General features: G+C 44.6%; 1 protein-coding gene, 1 long non-coding RNA gene and 1 pseudogene across 10 annotated transcripts in view; 1 reads left to right on the top strand and 2 right to left on the bottom strand.

Annotated features, from left to right (window-relative positions):
• Positions 1-901: 901 nt before the first annotated feature.
• Positions 902-990, top strand: LOC128777878 (U6 spliceosomal RNA; annotated as a pseudogene).
• A 3931-nt stretch (positions 991-4921) lies between these two features.
• The window catches only part of LOC128777670 (uncharacterized), a 79284-nt gene continuing 70214 nt past the window's right edge, over positions 4922-13991 (bottom strand). Inside the window, exon 2 of the long non-coding RNA XR_008422947.1 lies at positions 4922-5902. This is a non-coding gene — a long non-coding RNA (uncharacterized LOC128777670). The remainder of the gene's footprint in view (positions 5903-13991) is intronic.
• FAXC (failed axon connections homolog, metaxin like GST domain containing) overlaps positions 4922-13991 on the bottom strand; it is a 79081-nt gene continuing 70011 nt past the window's right edge. For 5 of the 9 annotated variants that reach the window (XM_053904634.1, XM_053904633.1, XM_053904632.1 and 2 more), the window contains one exon: positions 4922-13738. In XM_053904634.1, coding sequence (XP_053760609.1) covers positions 13449-13738 — 290 coding nt within the window. In that variant the 3' untranslated portion in view covers positions 4922-13448. The remainder of the gene's footprint in view (positions 13739-13991) is intronic. The other 4 variants (XR_008422943.1, XR_008422944.1, XR_008422945.1 and 1 more) reach the window with 4 other exon arrangements.

Below are 13991 nucleotides of genomic sequence, written 5' to 3'. Positions count from 1 at the left end.
TTGCCTCCTTTATCCCTTCGGCACTAATGTCATCTACCTGTCTGAGATGCTAATGGTGGAGAGAGGGTCCTTGACAGTGGGGGTTGTCTCAGAAAGATGAGGATCCAGCCGTACTGGTGCTCCTTACGCCTATTACAACTCAGATCACATGGTCTGTGGACCACCATTTTTAAACCTCCAGATTCCTGAAAGCCTTGTTAGCCAAAGAAAGACACTGTTTCCTCCTTTCTGTGCTGGGAAGAGGGCCCCTCGGGAAGTGTCATGACTTGGAAAAGTGAGTTACCTTCAGGACTGCGAGAGCAGGGGAACAGTGGAGAGAGGCACAGTGGGCTCCATTTCTTGCATTCCTGGGCCGGAAGGACTCTCCCCACCACAGGGTCCAAGCCAACTTATTTGTCCCTCTCTTGGGGTATTTATCAGCATTTATCTTTTACCAGAGTTTTTATGTGTTCATGTCTCACCTACCGCTGAGGGTAGCGTCAGTGTCTGATTTATCATTCTGTCCCCCACCACGTCAGGAGATGAAAGAGAACACCTTTCTCCTTGGCTGTCTCTCCTTGGGGAAAGTCTGGCAAAAGGAAGCACTCAGCAGAGAAAACAGAAAAAAATCAACTACAGTCAACCATTTATTATCAGCGTAAAGAGACACAAGATGCCAGTAAAAAAATTTTTTGACACAGCATCATTCCTTCAGTGGTGGAATGACAGGTAAAACAAAGTGGCAATTTCATATCTTGGTAGATCTGGAGTTTGGTGTGTGAAGATGGGAAGGGCAGCGGTGGGAAATACGGCGGGTGAGGGAGGCGGGTTCCAGGTCACGGAGAGCCATTTGTGCCCGTACTTGGTCCTGAACGCTACAGAAGCAACACGGACAGTTTCCCTTTTTGAGTAGCTTGACGGCGTTGGCTTCGGCGGCACACGTACTAAAACTGGAAGGATACAGAGAAGACTAGCACGGCCCCTGCACAAGGATGACGCCCAAATTCTCGACTCGCCTGGCAGCAAGGTGGAGAATGGGTACGGGGGAAGCAGACCAGAAGGAAGGAACCTAGTGGGAGGCCGCAGCCCCGGAAGTTCAGGCCGAGCTGAGGAAGGAGATGCATTTAAACTGTTTTCAGGAAGCAGAAGCCACAGGACTGGGTGACTACAGGGGTCTTGCTTAGACATTCGGTGGCTTGGAAACACTGAGAAATGGTAGACTGGGAGAAAGAGAATTGACAGCTCACATCTGGACACGTGGAGACACCCACAGGCAGCGTCCCACGGGCATATGCGTACGTGGGTCTGGAGAATGAGGAGCAAGGTCTGGGGTGAGAGGTGGAGACGTGTGCAGCATCTGCTTATAGGCAGTGGAGAACCATGTGTGCGGTGAGCTCCTCTGGGCAGCAGGCAGTAGACACCCTAAGAATCCTGCCTTTTTCAGTCATTCGCCCAGGAATTCCCTCCGTGAGGAGTCAAGGTGAACGAGGTGTGTGGGGCCAATGGCCATGACCACCAGAAGCAAAGCGAATTGACCAGGGAAACCAGACAGCTCCCCACAGAGAACCAAAGTCTGTCTGAACATGGATCAGGGACCTGATGACAGGGTCTGTGTGTGTTCTGTAAGAAGGCAAACCCCACAGGGCTGGCTGGGAATGATTTGGGAGAAGTGAGTTAAGTCAAGCCATTTCTGGTTCAACACAAGCACCCTGCATCTTCACAGCCTTGTACTCGAGAGGTTGTGTGGTCTGGGGGTGCAAATGCTAGAATGGTGTAGAGCTAGCGGGGCACAGCGGTTTCACAGCCAGGCTCTTAAACACAGACCGTGCACTTGAACCCCAGCTCCGCTGTTCACTTGGCAGAGATCCGGGGTTAAGTTGCTTAAACCCCTCTTTGCTTCAGTTCCTCATCTATAAACTACAGATGGTGATGATGGTGACGCTGAGGAGGAAGGTGGTGGCGGTCCTTATGATGGCGGCAGTGGTGACAGTGACAGTACCTATCTCACCGGGCTGCTGTGAAGGTTAAATGAGTTGCTGCACATAGGTTGCCAAGAACACAGTGCTTGGCACATAGTAAGTGATCTGTAAATGTCAGCTATTGCTGGCTGATTTGGTCACTAAATTCCTCTTTCCAACACTATGAGAATCAACAAAGCAGGAGGTGGAATCGGTGTTTATTGGTATTAAGTGGTATTCAGCCATCGGGAACAATGAAAAGGAGGTTTGAGCGAGGAGGGGCTTGAAGATCAAACTGCAAGACCCCTCATCTTATATACGAGGACACCAGGGGACATGGTCAAGGAGTTACTGAGAGACTAACCCTAAAGACAGTGGAACATACAAATGCAGGGTGCTAAAGACTTTTGTTTCAAGTTACTTACTTATTTTGAGAGAGAAACAGAGCACACAGCAGGAGAGGGGCAGAGGGAGAGGAGGAGAGAGAATCCCAAGCAGGCTTCATGCTGTCAGCTCAAAGCCCAAGGCGGGGCTCAAATTCACAAACCGCGAGATCATGACCTAAGCCCAAATCTAGAGTCCAACACTTAACTGACTGAGCCGCCCAGGCGCCCCAGGTGCTAAAGATTTTTACTCTCTCTCTCTCCAGCCCATTTGCTTCCACTTTTACCCCCTTCACAAGTCCCAGCCCTGCACCCCCTACTGGTTCCTCACATTCAGCGCGGCTAAAATCAAACACAGCTTTCTCCAGACCGGTGTCCCTTTTCCACATTTCCTACACCTGGCAGCCCCCAGCTCCCAGCAAGACCTCATTACCTTGGCCCTCTCCTTCCCTGCATCCAAGACTCGGCATGTCCTTGTGCTCTGTGGCTGGCATCTCCCCCTGCCCACTCCCCCTGCGCCCCCTGCCCCACTTCTGACTTCTCTGGGAACCACTGAGATTGCCCAGCTGCTCTGTTGCGGCCTCCTCTCTGAGGTGTCCTGTGTCCAGGTTGTCATCAGATAAACCTGAATTAAATATCCTCTCCTCGTGTGAGTCCCCTGCTCAGAAAACCTCCTCACCCTTATAGGGATGACTTCCACACAGTGTGGCCCAGGCTGCCTCCCCACTTACCTCTCATCTTACACTTGTACCACTGGTGAATCTGGACTATTTGACATCCCTGAGCAGCCCTAAGATTTCCACTATTTGCCTTTAAATGCACCAGCTAGTTGGAGGGAGACCTGTGAGGGTGGAGAAGGAAGCAGCAGCACAAAATAAACGTGTGGATACAGTAGGGCTGGGGAAGGGGTCCGGGGCTGCTCCCTGCCACCCACAGCCCTTCCCTCAACTCTCCTTCTCCCTTTCGAGGCTCCCTGTGCCGCTGTTTCAATCAGGGTTTACCTGGATACATGTTGAGCATGAGTCACTTAGGGTGTCTGCCCATCCTGGGTAAGGTGAACCTTCAATTCTAACAGGCCCTCAACTGGAGAGGACCCCTAAGCCTTCACAATGAGTGCACCACCATGAAAACAGACCAGGTACCTCTTGGACACACAAGGCAGCCACACTGTGAAGGAGGACGCTGGTTCTCTTCCCTTCGTTTTCCAGAGTTTGCTTTCATCCACAGCAGAAGCGACTTTAACCTTGGTAGGTTTCAAAAGAAAAGTCTGTTGCTAATGGGAATGAGCCCAGCTGGGAAGTGTTTAATGGGTGCTGACAGTGGCATCCTGTGCAAACAAAACAGGCGGCCCCTGAGAGAGCCAGGACACCAACTGCTCTGCCTCTCCTCTAAAAGGAAAGGAGGACAAAAATATGAAAAATCAAGTCATGGAATATTCAGGACAACTGGCAACAAGATACTTCTCTTAACACTTCTGAGAGCACAGCATGTTGGAAAGGCAAACACCCCCCTTCCTTCTGATGCCTCTGAAAGCAAGGAGAGCAAGCTTCCCTAGTGGGACAGACACCAGGCTTGAGTCCAAAACCCCCATACAAGTTCTAGAAGGGTCCGGAGCTCATTTAAGTTGAAGTGGATACACATTGTCTCAAAGCATTTTCAATTATGGGCCTATGTAATAAGGGTCTATGTTAATAAGCAGTGCTGAATGGTTGGGATTTATTAGTCAAGAGAGAATGGGGGTCTGAAAGCCAAACTGTTACCTCTAGAATGTGGGATTAGGGGGTTCTCTCATCTTCCACTTAATAGATAGTCCCACGGTTTGGGAAGTTTGGGATTTTAGATGTTACCTTATTGCAATCTGCCCTAAATGCTAAGAAGCTAATATTTGGATAATAGTTGCTCAAATTTCTAGATAGGATTTCAAACACCCTAAATGTCTCCATCAATCCTGACATGCCTTTTTAGATCCAGCTGTCTTTCATGGTTCATCGCCAGGCACATATGGACAGAACACTAGGAAGTAAGATTTGTATTTCTAAAACCACTGCAAATCAATGACTTGAGCATGTCTTAGCCACTGTACCCTAATTTACCCCCAAGCCTCTTTCCTCATCTACAAAACGGACATCACAATTACTTCACTGGAGAGGTACAAAAACTAATTTAGACACTATTAACAGAAGGGGAAGTTGCTCTATCATCAGGCCTCATACCCACAGCAAAGGTCTTAGCGTGTGTCCTGCTCCCCTCCCCCTTTTCTTCTCTCTACTAGTGGGTATCACTCCCCAAAAGCTCCGAGGGGCACACTGGGCAAGAACTAAAAGGCAGGAGAGGGTAGGAGAGCATATTCAAAGACCTGTTTTCTACTTAAAAAACATTCTGTTGAATTTCTATCGAAAATTATATGCCTAAAAAATTAATTACCTCTGCTTTAATTATACAAGAACCTTACAAGAAAAATATCTTCCCGATCATCTAAGAGACTACCACTTAACAGTATGTTCTATGCAAAGATTTCAGATTTTCCTCATGAGTGTAAAGTTAAAACATTCAAATCTGCAAAGAGAGAAGCAAATTGGAATAAAGACATTCACAGCAAGCTATTTCATAACCATTAGTTATCATTTACACATCAAATACATACAGCATGAAGACCAAATGTACAGAATTTCCACATTTATATACAGTAATCAACATAGTGCACAATTCAAATCTATCTTACAATCAAGTATACAAGTTTAAATATGGCTTTATAAACTACTAACAATAACTGTGCTAAAGTAACTCATAGGTCCAGAAATAAACACTGGAATGCCACCTCGACATTGAGGCCCTTGTTCAGCAAGATGCTATTCATTGTGTTTGCAAAACAGGTGGTGCAGGTAAATGCTTCCGGGCAGTGTCCATCCATCAGCCCCCAAGCAGCTGAAATGTGGGCTCAAATTATACCAACATTGGTCCTTCCCATCTCGGATCTCTGAAAATAAATCTGTGCACCTTCCACACATTTGGTGACATTGGATTATAAACAAACAGAAGAGAGATTTATAATCAGTGAGATGTTGGTTACCAGGAATTATCAAAACATGCTTTTCAGATTGGTATTGAAATTCTGAAGCAATGCATCCCATATTTGCATTATTTGCTTTTTCCCCTCCTATCTTTTCTTATTTTGCTTAAGTCCATGTACTGTGAAATCTTTCAGAAATTTTCAAAACATTCTAGATCATGTGGTCCCAAAAACAGAATTAAAATAGCTCTTGTAAAGGGGACATCTATTTATTCACCATTCTCTTCCCCAACCCCAAATGCCCATTTTAAGTAAAAATACTTACTTACATACATACATACATACATACATACATTCGTTGACCTAAAATCATGCGCCCATGCCTATTTTACATCCACTTTGCCACAAATGTTACATACACATTCTTTAATCAGTTGCAGCTTTCTAGGTGCTGCCTGTAAGTACTCCTTGCCCCATTCCCTAAACTCTACTGAGTCCAGAACAACAGCCTTTGAAAATTTCTATGTTTGCCATGGTTTTTAATGTACACATCAGTACTGCATATGAGCACACTGTGTGTGTGTATGTGTGTGTGTGTGTGTGTGTGTGTGTTTATAAATAAATATGCTAAAGGGCATGCTCAGAAAGTTTTACTGATGAGGCGAATGAGCACAAAGGTTTGGAGACCACTACCTAAATACGAATGATTTGGGGTGTCTCCACTTAAAGGGCATCTATAAAACAAATATACGTTACTTTGTACATTTTATACTCATGAAATGGAAACCATATGCCACGAACCCTTTTGAGAGAATAGAAGGAAGTTCCAGAATCAAAGGAACTGAGCAGAGGCCATCGCTGTCAGCTGCTCTCCCATTTCCCAGGCTTGGCTTCAGATGGCACAATCCCAGCACTTGAGCATATAAATTAAGACAAAGATCAACATTATTTCAGTGCTTCCTGCACCAGTCTTTCATACATCCACAAACAATCCTTCCCTACAAATTGCATTTGTTTTTGATTTGTAAACCTGGATTTTGTATTATGTTACTGACGCCACCTCTTAGACAACTTGCGAGGTGGCTGCCACGTCTCCAACACAGCCGTACCACGTGCTGCCTGAAGAGGCCACCTTTGTCACCCTTTCCTTCTCCCCTCCCACTCAGTGAAATCTTAGTATCGCCAAATGAAGGATTCAGACCCTCCTCTTCCCAGCCATCGTTACCGTTTGAGTCGTGAGACACGCTGCATGATGCACATTCCTGGGGAAAACACATGTTTACAATAAGCATGATCCCATGAGACTGATCACATGAGGTAATCATTTTGACAGGAGTAACACAAACGTGTCGCCCCTACTGAAGCAGAGATTCCTTGAAAATTTGATACTGTTTTTAATCTTATTGCTGCAAAAGAATTCAGATACAATTTGTTTAAGGTAAAAATACAATCATCTGGACATGGTTTGTGTTTGAATAAGCCAAATGCGATCTCTTGTGGAGAGCCAGAAGCAAATATGACAGAACACTTTCAATTCTGAACAACTGTTAAAGGGAAAAGTCCACAGATTGTTGTTTGGGGTTTGTTTTGTTTTTTAAGAGGAGGGGGATGGTAAATATCCAAAGCAGTTCTCTTTCCTAGCCCTCCACTGTACTCCCTCTGCTACCTGTTCAGCCACAGCTAATTAACATGGCAATTCAGCAGCTGACTCCTATTGGTTTTAAAGACATAGGTAGGTGTATAAAATACTAAAGAAAGACCAAAGGTTTAAATATTATTGATAAATGAAGGTTATTCTATTCCAGAGCCATAAAGTAAAAAAAAAAAAAAAAAAAAAAATTGCTTGCTATGGGGAGGGAGGGAGGTGAATGGTCATATGTAGCAATACTACTTTTTATAAAATTAACCAGTATCATAAATATATATTGCTCTACAATTAGTGGATTGTTTCAAAATATGAAGTTGTAATTAGGGACAACCAGAATTTTTTAAACTTCATGAAGGCCATCACGTTCATTGATGACATTATTTAAATGTGTACAGAACACCAAAGTACTGTATCAATCTTTTACTCTAACTTGTTTCTTCCACTAAAATGATCAGGAGTGTGGGTGCTAGCTAGACCACATTCATAAGTTACTTTATTACTGCGATGGGACCCTTTATCTATCTACACGTTTTACAATTTGGGGCAATAATCTTCTTGAAATTTGAGCATCACCACTTTGTCATAATCTAGCCAACAACAGAAACTTCAGAGAGCCTTGCTGTGGGGACAGGTTCCCTGCCTTGGCAGGAGCCAGCATGGTTAAGGAGGTCCCATTGTCAGCCCCAAAAGAGCTGAGTCACTTTCCTTTAAGCGGTTTTTTAGTTTCCTCTGTAACCATCTCTAAGGAGCAAGGCCAGTAAGTTATCCATTCCAGTTATCTTATCCTAAACATTAAGGAACTGTAAATATCTTTTTTTTTTAATGTTTATTTTTGAGAGACAGAGAATGAGCAGGGGAAGGGCACAGAGTGAGGGAGACACAGAATCCAAAGCAGGCTCCAGGCTCTGAGCAGTCAGTACAGAGCCTAACCCAGGGCTTGAACTCAGGAACAGCGAAATCATGACCTGAGCTGACATTGGACGCTTAATCGACTGAGCCACCCAGGCGCCCCTGGAACTTTAAATGTCTTTAGGATATCCTTTAAATTCAGGGACTAAAAACTCAAGTTTCTGGTAAGGAATTCAAATGAAGAAAATATTCATCATCTGTTGACATTTACTCCTGGTACTAGCAAAAGAGCTCTGGGAAAGAGGGACCTCCTGCCCCACCTACCAAGGGGATCGTTTCAAACTTCACCCAGTTTCACCACTGGAAGCAATTGAAAAAAGGTCAAGCACTCCACAATCACACATTAATTGATGGCTGGACCTATTAAAGATGTGTTGCCAGAGTTCAGCATTCAGACTTGGAAGTATTTGTCATCGAATGTATTTTCACTGGTTCTCGTTCAACTTAAACAGCACTGCACATAAAGGAGAACAAAGGATCCTGGATCATAGTCAGGAGCAATAAAAATAACTTCACCCTGTAAAAAAACAAAAAGAAGAAGAAGAAGAAGAAGAAGAAGACGACGACGACAAAGAAGAACCTGAGTAGTTACCTATCAACAAAGGCACCATCCTTTTATTGAAAACACACTCAACAGTTATCCTACGAATGAATTAATGAATGATGAATACAGGAAAACTTGACTGTGCCGATCTTTTTCCTATAAGGAAAAATCCAGCCTACCTTAATAACCTATCTCTCCTACCTTAATAACCCTAGGCCAAAGCCTACTCACGCAGAAGTGGTGGGTTTGAGGCCTGAAATGAAGCTTACCTGGCCCTGAATTAATTTTGATAAACCAACTTTTTGGATGGTTAACAGATAACCAAGAACAATAACAATAAAACCTTGTCAGTTTCAAAATGCCAAGCCTGTCAAAACAAAGATATTCTCTCAATTAACGTAAGACAGCTCCTCTTCCTTCCTTCCCTGTCACTCAACATACACCCAACACAGATAATAACAGAGATTGCTTTTGCATGCACATCCCATACCAATTTTCTACTCTCTGCATATGTCAAAGGCAAGAAAGAATGAACACTAACAACAGTAGCTTTTAAAGACTCTTTAGAAGGCTTCTTCCACTGGGGTCCATGAGCCCCCTAAAGAATCCATGGATGATTTCAGGTCTCTAAATCCGAAGTTACATGTAAAATTTTGTATATTTGCATATATGTATTTTTCTGGTAATAAGGTATAGGACTTTCATTAGATTATCAAAGGAATCCCTGACGCAAACAGTTTAAAAGCACTACTTTCTAGTGTATGGCCTGCTTTCTAGGCATACCTTTCCCATGCAGCCAGCAGGGAAGCCAACGATGTGTGCTGTGTTTCTAGAGGAAGGGGAGATTATAATGAGCTGGGAAGTCTTCTTGCAGAACTGATGAAGTTGGGCCTTGGGAGGTGGGCATGAGTTGGGCCAGTGGACAGGAAGGGCAGGGCTTTCAGGAGGGAGGCTAGCATAAGCAGAAGCAGAGTGGGGACATGAGGCATGTTTAGGCAATGGCAAGGAGACCAACCAGGATGCACTGGATGGCTCATATGGAAAAGCCCTGGGAGACATCCCAGGAAACAAGATGAAGGAAGAGCTGAGAATACCAGGGCCCAGAGAGTGCCCTCATCCTGAGGCAATATGGCACCCCATCAGGGCCAGAAATTCTTTTAAAAATTAATGGTGTAGGGTGGAATGGATCAGGGAAGTGACCAAGCATTTAGAAGAGGCCATTGCATTAGTCTGGGCAAAAGCGGATGTCCTAAAATCAGGGTGTCATGTCTGTTCTGTTCACCCTCTAGATCTCCTGTGGATCTCAGGGCCAGGAACAGGATAGGTGCTCAGTAAATACGCAAGGAGTGATAATATGGCATAGATTCTTTAAAAGATAAAAAACAAAGAATATGGAGTCTTGGTGACTTGGTATCATTCAGAGTCTAGCAGTGCCTTGCACAGAGTAAATTCTTGAATTGGTCTGTACTGGGCTGAACAGACATGGAGAGCAAGAGTGGAAGATTCCAAGCACTCTTTGAGAGAGGCTGGGGATGTGCTGGTTCCATGAGCATGGACTGATTTCTCAGGGAATGTGGGTTTAAAAAAGAAACAAAGTCAAAGTAACGTAACAGCAAGAACCATCTAAGGCAAGGTGAAAGACTTCAGTTCAGGTCTTGCCTATAAATGAATATGCATGTGATATGGAGCCAATAAGAACCTCAGAGGCTCTCTTGTAAGGGGCTTTCTACAACTAATCCATTACCCAGCTATATACATTCTTATGATTTTATGTTTTCTCTTAAATAACCTAGGCAAGACCCATGAAGCTAAAATTCCTAGCTCTTCCCTTCCTTGAACTCTAACGATTTCAAGCAAACGTATCCTAATACCTAATGCCACAGGATGCACAGGCCGGGCTCACTGGAGAGACAGACTACAGCTATGATTCAAGTTCTTGTGTCTGTGGTCAGTCACCAGGGTAGCTAGCTCATGGCCTCAACAATAGCATCACTGTTCACAATTCATTATGTCACAACAACAAAATGGTCAACTCTGACAATATAGCTTACCTCTGCCTAGCTGACATAGGCAGATTAAATCACACTGCTGCTGCTCCTTAATCCTGATGAGTGGGGACGAGGGGCAAAGGGAAGTGGATAGAGGGGCAGAACTTATTTTTACACTGAGAGGTAAAAAATAAAACAAACACACAAACAAAAAAACCGGGCAGCTAGTGGGGCTTCTGTCCAACCAAAAAACATCTGTTAACATTAAAGATCACACCTCCTTAAGTCACTTTCCAGGAAAAAAAGAAACACAACTTGAATAAGTAAGCCAGATGACCAAAATGTCCCCTAATTTCTTGTTATATTTTCTTTTAAGTAGCACCTGTTCACCATATTGGAGAACACTTCAAATCTAGGGAACTTAGGAACAAACCAGGTAAAATGAAAGCCCTTCCAACAAAGACTACCTAGGTCATCCACCCGACAGTGATTTTGTCTTCGTCATTTTGTTTCCATAACCCACATTGGGAAGGTAAAACCTGGGTATATTCCAGGGTTCCAAATCAAGTTACACCTTCGGAATGTTGAGTGCCCAGTCATGAGCTGGCAGGCTAGTACCCAAGACTCCAAGTGGTAATGTCCATTCAAGCCTCTGAGAGAGGCACCTGGAAAGAATGACTTATTTTACAACTTCACGATGAACACTGGCTCTCTATGTACTTGCCCTGCAAGCAATGCACAGTAAAACGATATGTGACTCTGCACAGCCATAACTTAAATCATTCTTGACGCGAAGACACAACACGCTTTGTGCTATACAGTGAGAATAAATTGCAGGCAAGATTGCAAACACAACTTTTTCCAGCTATGGATGGGGATAGGTCAACTCGGTCTTTGTGCGGCCGGGTCCACAGCCTAGCTGGTTATGACATTCACATTTGCAAGCCAGAAGTTTCCCTAGTCACACAGAACTACCACCAGCTGACCTTGGAACACACGTGTTAGAGACAGGCGAGGTGAAGAGTCCTCCCAAGTGTCGCTGGAGATACAACACGCTCATCCATTCATATCTTCCCCACATTTTCATTAGGCACCAAACGGTCCTCTCAAAGATGAATGCTTTTAATAAGAAACTAACAACTGAGTTTCCTGTGCAATGAGAATCTCTAACTGAGGGTATCTCAGCATCTGTCCCCAGCTACACAGGTCCTACACTGTGGCTCCAATGGTAAACAGCCTCAGCAATTCTCCCCCTTTACCTCTTTGTGAATCCGCAGCATTTTAGGATTGTTTTGCAAAAGCCATATTCAAAGAGAGTCTTTTTCAAGCAAATACACAAACTTCTCAGCAGAAATTGCTGTCTCTTTTGAAAAATGTCTCTTTGGCCCCACCATGAATAACCATTACCCAGTGAGTCCGTTGAGATCAGAAGCAAAGCAGCTCTGCTTGCGGTTGTAAATCGTAACACCGACTCTCCTAGCCCAAATCCATGGCCGTCACCCCAGCATCTTCACCGCATATTTCACTGGAAAATGTTCTAAGTCAACAAAAAGGATGTCTTCAGAGATAGAGCGCTTTAGTAAATACAGTAACCCCAAGGGTCCATGTGCTCTACAGGGACAGAGAGGGAGCACAGGGCAGCTACGGGAGATCCTTAAGAAACATTAAGATTTGTCCCCAGCATTGCCTTCCTCTCATGGGGCAATGGCTGAGAACACCAGAAAAGTTGCATTAGTAAAACTGCATAGAGTCTACACTGCACAAAGTGCTTTGATACCTGTCACGTGATCCTCTTCAGACTTCATCTTTTCGATACGTCTTGTAAGATTTGTTTTCAAAAAGACATTACAGGTTGGCAAGCATCTGCTTAGAAAAATCAGTCAAATCCTTTCCCCTTCACCTCTACGAAACCCATCATATTCCTGAGCTTTATTCCCTTCAAATAAATCAAACACAGGCAACTTAACACTCGGGAGTCTACAAAGGACAACATTCCAGCGTGCGGTCAGGCAACGGAAGAAAGACGTCTGCAAATACACAGAACTGAAGACTGTGTGTAGCTGTCGATGCTCTGTGAAAGCATTTTCAACGGTCTTTCAGTAAAAGATTTCCATTCAGGCAAGATCACAAAGAAGAATGGTGACAGAATCCTAACTGCGCCTTTGCGTGTGTTTCGTCTGCTCGGCTTTGGCGAGTGACTGTGGCTGCTGTTGGCTGGATATGGAATTCCTCTGCCCTCAAATGTTCATACGCAGGAAGCACAATAAAGAATAAAATGTTGTGTTTATGTCACACCTCTTCCAAGAGGTGCTACCACATGAATCCTCACAACACCCCTGTGAGGTAGGTAGGTGGAGAGTATCGTTATCCCCACCTTACAGGTGGGGGAAATGAGGCACACAAGAAGTAAGGGACTCGCCCGAAATCACACAGCTAGTCACTGGCAGGACTGAGAATAAATCTTATACTGATTAGCACCTAGCACAGTGCTTTGCACATAGTAGGTGTTCGCTGAATATCTATGGATTTTTATTTCAATTATCTCAACATACAATATACACACATAAAATACAAGCAGCCACCATAGGATATTTGTCTCCTGGACATTTCCCCCGATGATTTCTCTCATTACTTGGAACCCCGGTGGGTGAAGGACGTTCGAGAATCCGTCTCACAAATAAGCCCTCGGGTTGAAGACGATCTACATAGACACAATCCGCAGACAATCTGCTCTTGCCCCTGCTCTGCCACACAGTGTTAGTTTTCTAATGAAAACAAAAATGGATTTCAGGAACCATGCTGACTTTTTTTTTTTTTCCTTTTTGCCTGTTTGTTTTAAATGGAGCCATCCGAATGGTTCTGTGTCTCGTTTGTACAAAAAGAAATAAGGCTGCTATCGTCCAGTTAGCTCGTGAGAACTGTGTCGAGCACGAAGATCTCCTCCCAGCTCAGATGGATTTCCACCTGGGAAATCGGACCAACCCCAGGGAGTGGCCACTCCGGCAGAAGAGGGTCAGCGTGGCCGAACGTCACTTGCACTGTTCGTGGTCTGTGTAGTCCTCCATGTCCACGTCAGAATCAAAGAGCGAGTGTCCGGTGAAATCCGTGTCTGGGGTTCTGGAAAAACTGTTCTCTGCTCCCTCATCTTCAAAGGTCTCTGTCCTTGAGTAAAAGCTGAAATCCAGCAGGGGCGTGTGGGTTTTGCTCCCTTCGCTGCTCTCCTCAGACTCATAGATGGTGTTGTCATCATCATGGTGCCACTCAGGCCAGAATTTCCTCCTTATCCTCTCACAGTACATGGCAAGGTTGATGAGCTCACCTGCGGGGTGGTAAGGAAAGCCAGGGTTAATTCTCAAAGGCAGCAATCTGCCAGCAGCTTGGCCTTCTGCAGGGTTGGGAAGAACGCGGTGGGGTAGACCTTAACAGTGTTTTTCCAAAGATGGACTATCAGATATTTAGATTTTCACACGCAGAAAAAGAAAGGCGAGTGGAAAAAGTTAAGTGTGAGTGGGCTGGGTGAGTGGGCTGGGTAAGTGAAGTGTGAGTGGCCTGGGAGTCGCAGGGTGATGGTG

Source organism: Panthera pardus, unplaced genomic scaffold (assembly GCF_024362965.1).
Source record: "Panthera pardus isolate Hobbes unplaced genomic scaffold, ASM2436296v1 HiC_scaffold_17, whole genome shotgun sequence".
Taxonomy (NCBI): domain Eukaryota; kingdom Metazoa; phylum Chordata; class Mammalia; order Carnivora; family Felidae; genus Panthera; species Panthera pardus.
Note: the sequence above shows the minus strand (reverse complement) of the source record. Positions and strands in the feature narration are given on the sequence as shown.